This window comes from Elephas maximus, chromosome 11, assembly GCF_024166365.1.
Source record: "Elephas maximus indicus isolate mEleMax1 chromosome 11, mEleMax1 primary haplotype, whole genome shotgun sequence".
NCBI lineage: Eukaryota > Metazoa > Chordata > Mammalia > Proboscidea > Elephantidae > Elephas > Elephas maximus.
The window spans coordinates 43,476,246-43,482,868 of record NC_064829.1 but is presented as its reverse complement, the minus strand read 5'-3'; the positions used below and the strand labels follow the sequence as shown (position 1 = coordinate 43,482,868).

Sequence of the window (6,623 nt, the reverse complement as noted above, 5' to 3'; positions counted from 1 at the left end):
TCCTTTAACAGTGTTTTTTAGATTTATCCCTATTATCAGTAATTTTTTCTTTTCTCTAATTGGAGGGTACTTTTCCATGATTGTACAAATGGTTAATGTAGCTTGGCTGCTAACTGAAAGGTTGGAGTCCACCCAGAGGGGCTTCGGAATAAAAGCCTGGTGATCAAACTCTGGAAAACCAGCCACTGAAAACCCTATGGCACCGTTCTACTCTGACACACATGGGGTTGCCATGAATTGGAATCAACTTGATGGCAACTGTTTATTCCATTGTATAAATATGTGATTATTCATTAACTTGTTCATTGATATTTGGGCAGTTTCCAGTTTTGGGGTATTACAAGTTGCTGTGAATATTCTTGTACAAATCTTACTATGAACATACTTATTTCTCTAGAAGTGGAATCACTGAATCAAAGAAACTGGTTGTTTCTCAAGGTAATTATACTATCTCACACTTCCACCAGTTGCTTCACATTTACACCGTGCAGTGCTATTTCCTTGTGGTATCATCTTTTACACTTCCTGGTAACTGATGTTGAGCATCTTTTCCTATGCCAATTGGTCATTCCGGTATTTGTGAAGTGGCTATTCAAGTCTTTTGCTCTTTTTCATTCTGGCCTGCTCTTGCAATGGTTTTTAAGAGGTGTATGTGTATTGCAAATATTTTTTCCCAGTCTGTGGCTTGCCTTTTCACTTTCTTAACAGTAGTATCTTTTTGATGAGAAATGTTTAACTTTGATGCAATTTATCAGTTTCTTTTATGGTTAATGTCTTTTTATCCAAACTCTAGTATCACATTCTCCTAATTACTATAGTGTTAGAGCAATTCCTGAAATTGGGTAGTTTAAGTTCTCCAACTTTATTTTTCTTTCTCAAGATTATCTTGGCTATTCTAGGTCTGTTGCATTTCCATACACATTTGTCAATTTATACAAGAATGACTGGTACGGTTTTGATTTTGTTGAATTTATAGATCAATTTGTGGAAAACTGCCATTTGGCAGTTATGCAGTCTTTTAAGCCACAAGCATAGTATATCCCTCTATTTTATTACAATGTTCTTTAATTTCTCTAGCAATGTTTTGTAGCTTTCAGGATAGAGATCTTGTACATCTTTTGTTAACTTTCTTCCTAGATATTTGACTTCTTTGATGCTATTGTAAATAGAGGGAGCCCTGGTGGTGCAGTGGTTAAGCATTCTCCTGCAAACTAAAAGGTAGGCATTTCGAATCCAGCAGCCGCTCCTTGGAAACCCTATGGGCCAGTTCTACTCTGTCCTATAGGGTCACTATGAGTTGGAATTGACTTGATGGCAATGGGTATAGCATAGTATTATAAACAGTATTTAAAATTTTAATTTTCAATTCTTGCTGGTGTATAGACACAACTGAGTGTCTTACATTTACCACAAATCCTACAAAATTATTACTTCTAGTAGATTTACTGACACTTTGGTACTCTTCAAGCAACAGGAGAATGGGAGAAGCGTCACATATGATTGGAAACATCTAATTTTCCAAACAGCAAAAAGTGACTCACTGTTTGAATCCCACTTCCCACAGTTATCCTCTCAGAGATGATACCTTCTGAACTTTTCTCCTCTGAACAACGTGTAGTGCTGAAATTAAATTTGCTCTGGGGATACCTCATAGATGATGATGATCACTTTAACTCCAAGAAAAGTACCTAATCCTTATAGACAGGAATCTTTTGTTTTTCAGATAAATGTAGAACAGAGAAACGGAGACATGGCATACTTGGTGCCCTTCATTTGCAGAGTGGTGAACAAAGTACCACTTTTTAAGACTGCCAATTAGAACAGAAACACAGACGTATTAAGATGGGTTGGGATAGCAGTGGGTGAGGAAATGCTGTAAATTCCAAGTTCTAAGGGCTACTAAAGGAGAAGAGGTTTGGTTAGCCTTGTGAGATTCAAATTATCCTTAATCATCAGATTTATGAATTCTTCACTGGTTAAACAATGGTCCATAATCCCATCTTTTCATTCTTTCTCACTTGTTTTCTTCCCAATTTGATTTACAGTAATTTGCAGACTGCCTGATTCACAAAAAGCCTATAATGAGCGGGGAGCCATTTTAACTTCAAATAAAACCAATGTAAGGCACAACTACTCAGGAAGACTTTGTATTTTCAAAGTACTTAGGAAATTTTAATTAGAAAAATAAAGGCAATGGGATTATCTATGAGATTCTAAAAAGTACCCATGACTTACACCACACACATCCCCCAATTGAAAAACAAAACCTTAAATCACATTGCTGTTAAGCTGTCTTACAGTAAGGAATAAGTCCAAGCTACACTAGAGTACAAAACCTGAAATTCTGAGCATGAAAATAATTTATTGATTAGACATATGGTTTACTGAAGCATTAGGCCTACTGAAGACAGAACTAACACAGCTCATGGAGCAGGAAAAAAAAAAAAAATCCATCTAGCACCCGCTTCATTTCAAATTTCCTGGGGACAAAGTTTATATACTCTATCACAGCTCCCCACAAAGCATCAACATGTGCTTGATGTTAGAAGTTCACCTGACTAGGCTACGAGGAACTCTGTGTACACTCCACTTGGCAGGTATCATCAAGCATGTGACCTTCAGAAACATTCTTAGGTACGAGAAACAGCACTGCCTGCAGTGAAAGCCTCTGATAATCAAAGAAAAGAATACCATTAAATATAATCTTACAAACAGGAAGGAATAATACACGCCCTGGAGCCGATGGACTGTTTTAAGTATCAGGAAAAATGTCACACTGAGATTTTTCTTTCTATAAGATTAAAAGATTAACTTTTAATTGATGTTCAGGTTATTCTGTGGTATTAAAAAAATCAAGAAAAAGAAAACTGATGTAGGGAAGAAATGCAGGACTAGAAATACAAACAGCTGCACTTCTTTGGCTAACATTAAAAAAATGCCAATTAAACATTTTCAATAAAATTTTATTTAAAAAAAAAAAGCAGCAGATCAACATTACAATTCAAGAATCTAATCTAAATATGCACTCGACAATGAAGTACATCTGAGTATGGAGTGAAAAAGGTTTTCCAAAAAAACCATCAAATAGATCATCTCCAAATACCCAAATAATAAATCACTCCTGCAGGCCTTTTGTTGAGTGGAATCATGAACAAAGAACCGAAGATTTATTGCTGTGAAAACAAATCTGTGGTACAGTAGTATGAATCTTGGGTATTAAGCATACTCTGATGAATCTAGTTAAGAAGTTGAAAATGTAATGTGTGTGTATGTGTGTGCGTAAAAAAAGTCTACAAGCCAGTTGACCCAAGAGCAACTGATACCTAACCTGTTCAGTTGAGACCAGACATTTTTAGAAGGCAGTTAAATATTACAATTCCCACAGCCCACAAACCAAGTAAAATAAAAAAGTTGTAGAAATTAAATCTATGTTTGAAGAGCTTTTTTTTTTTCAGCTCAGTTTCAGCACCCCAAGGAAAAAAAAACAATCCATGACTATCACGGATGAAAACAAAATGAATGTCATCGGAATCAGTATTTTTCCCCACTGAGGTATAAAATCTATATAGAAATTTGATACTATATTATAACAAATTGTACTTCTCATAGTTCTGATTTAATTTTCTTTAAACCCTGTGTAATATAGTTTTCTTTTTTATTGTTGTAAAAATGTTGTCTTCATGATACTGAATCTGGTTCCAGTTCCTTTTCATTTATTTTTATATCAATATTTCATATACTGGTTCTACCAGTTCTAATCAGAAAAAAACCAAAAAACCCTGGCAGTCTGTTCACAATGACAGCACATTCAGTAGGAATTACTGATGTGTAAGCAAACCGTCAACGGTCCAGCTCTCCAGAAAGCCCATCTTCTTGATTGTTTCATTGTCTGAATATTCCTTACAATTTCTTTGATTCTTGATGAAAGACTCTTTTGATCTTGTAAACATCAGTGTGCACAGTCTCACCAGTACGCAGTTTCATGTCCTCGGACAGGAAGGCTGGTTCACAGCTAGTGAAAAGCTAGAAGTCTAAGTGTTAATGGCTGATAAACCTTACATCCCACAGAGCAGGAAAGCACTTTTCCTTTTTTGCTACTTAAGAATGTGGCAGAAATGTTTGCTGAGGTAGCCCAGTCAATCCTTAATTTTTTTTCCTTTTTTTGGTAAATTTGGTCTCAGAATATTTCTGGAAGGGTGACATTTCGCAGAAGCCACTGCTGGGACCGGCTTCCATTGCAGTCTCTAATGCTGGGCACCTGGCTGTCCTCTTCCGTGGCTTTATCCAGGCACTGGTTACTGTTCACATGCTGCAGGGTTAATTTCTGAAAGTGACAGAAAAAAAAAATCTTACCATGAAAATGGAAGGAAAAGAAAAAAAAAAAAAAAACACTCTACCATCATCTTTGGTGATTATTAAATTCTTCTTTGCAGAAAAAGTGACTTTGTTTAAAATACTACAGAGAAAATGGTGTATATTTAAAGGTGGCATTAAGAGCTGTGGCTGGGACAAAGGCACTGGGGTAGAGGAAAAACACTGGACTTGGAGTAAGATGACCTAAATCTGAGTCTCAGTTGTGCCAGAAGCTCTGTAATACTACAAAGCTTCATTTTTTTGTGGTTCAGTTTCCTAAAAAATGACCAGAGAAGCGGTTCCTAATCCTAGACTCTCAACCGATTTCCTAAAAGTAATTTCAGAAAATGCTGCATTTCCCTGTGATAAGGCTGTTCAAGTAAATTCCGTGACTCTAAACCTCAAGTCTTTAGAAACTCAGGTCCTTTTGAAGACTCAAAATCCTAAGAATGTTGGGACTGCTATGATTTAGTAGCATCAACCTTGAGTCTATGTCTGCATCAAACCTAGTGGTGCCCTTGTGATGGAGGGAGGTGAGACAGGGCAGAAGGAAGAGCACAGGATTTGGGAGCCAGACAGACTGGGGTCAGAGGCGGGTTAACTTGTGCCTTCTCACTTTTGATATGAGGATAACATGACACATTTTCAGCAGATTTGGTAACAGAAATAATGAGCGTGAAGTACCCAGCACAGTGCCTCACACAAAACAGGGCCTTAGTAAACGGCTGACAGATACAGCTATGTACCTTCCTAGCTACTTATTTACATTCTAGATCGGACGCTGTCACGCTGAATTTGAGGATAATTTCAAAAAGGGCAGAGTAGCTGAGAGCTACCAGGTACACAGTTATAATGACCCACACTGTTGGTTCTGATATACTGTGCCGTGGTCATGTTAAGGACTCCACAGCAGCTGTGCAGGAATTTGCATAAAGATGATCCTGTCTAAGTGTTAAACAACGATGATGAAATGTAAAATATGTCTGTCAACACACATTTACCCGATTCTTTCACTCATGGCTCTATTTCAATGTAATTTTTAATCTGGAACATTTTCATTTTCAAGCAATGTTGCTCTAAGATCAGATAACACTTTACCTCCTTACATAAGCTTTCCTTTTTTGCACCTATTTGAACTTAAAAACAACCTCTCATTGTATGCAATACAGGTTTTTAGCTTCCAATCACTCATCACTCTCTGCGTCGTGGTCCAAGTGTGAGAACTGACAAGCGGATGTAGGATGCATTTGCAGGCGTCCTAATTTCCTGTCATCACTGATTTTAGGTTCAGAACCATATACTTTGTTATAAATGTGTAACAAGTAGAACACAGGCTTGGAGAGTCAGCATGACAGTGGTTATTACTGTTCTTTTTTAATGCAGATACTCTCTAGTTTCGTGGGTGACAGCATGGGCTTTGGAGCGAGCCAACCTAGAGTGAATTCCAGATCTGTCATGTACCAACTATGTGCCCCTGAGCACATCAGCCTGTCCGAGCCCAGCTTCCTCACCTACAAAAAGGGGGCAAAGACACTTACTCACAGAGTGACTCTAAGGAAGCACTGAGATAATGCCGGTGACGTGCTGCCTAGCTCACACAAAACAGGGCCTGAGCGAATGGCTGACAGATACAGCTACGTATCTTTCTTTTTCCCCACTGAGGTATAAAATTTATATAGAAATTTGATACTATACTATATAACAAATTGTACTTCACACAGTTCTGATTTAATTTTCTTTAAACCCTGTTTAATATAGTTTTTTTTTTTTAATTATTGTTGTAAAAATGTTGTTTTCATGATACTGAATCTGGTTCCAGTTCTTTTTCATTTATTTTTATATCAATATTTCATATACTGGCTCTACCAGTTCTAATCAGAAAAAAAAAAAAATCTTGGAAGTCTGTTCACAGTGACAGCACATTTAGTAGGAATTACTGATATGTAAAAAAAAAAAAAAAAAGCAAACCATCAATGGTCAGCTCAAGGCAGGTGCTCCATAAAGGGTCCTCATTACTGGAAAACTCAACATCCTAACAATCTCCTACACACCTGGAACACAATCCAGCAGCCTAGAGAGCTGAAGCTCTCCACACACACTGCCGCCGAGGCCTTCGGTCCCATGTCCAGACAAAAACTAAGTGTGGAAGTGAAGGCTGGCTCAGGCTGACTTTCGGGTCTGCGTCACAGCTTGACTTCTCCTTCTGTCCAACCCTGCTTTCTTCCTTTCATCGGTGTTCATCCCAAAGGTGCTCCCTAATAAATATACTG

At 37.6% G+C, this 6,623-nt stretch overlaps 1 protein-coding gene across 2 annotated transcripts in view; it reads right to left on the bottom strand.

Moving 5' to 3' along the window:
* Positions 1-2,947: 2,947 nt before the first annotated feature.
* The window catches only part of GALNT1 (polypeptide N-acetylgalactosaminyltransferase 1), a 104,231-nt gene continuing 100,555 nt past the window's right edge, over positions 2,948-6,623 (bottom strand). For both annotated transcript variants that reach the window (XM_049899996.1, XM_049899995.1), the window contains exon 12: positions 2,948-4,324. In XM_049899996.1, the coding sequence (XP_049755953.1) occupies positions 4,178-4,324 (147 nt within the window). In that variant the 3' untranslated portion in view covers positions 2,948-4,177. The remainder of the gene's footprint in view (positions 4,325-6,623) is intronic.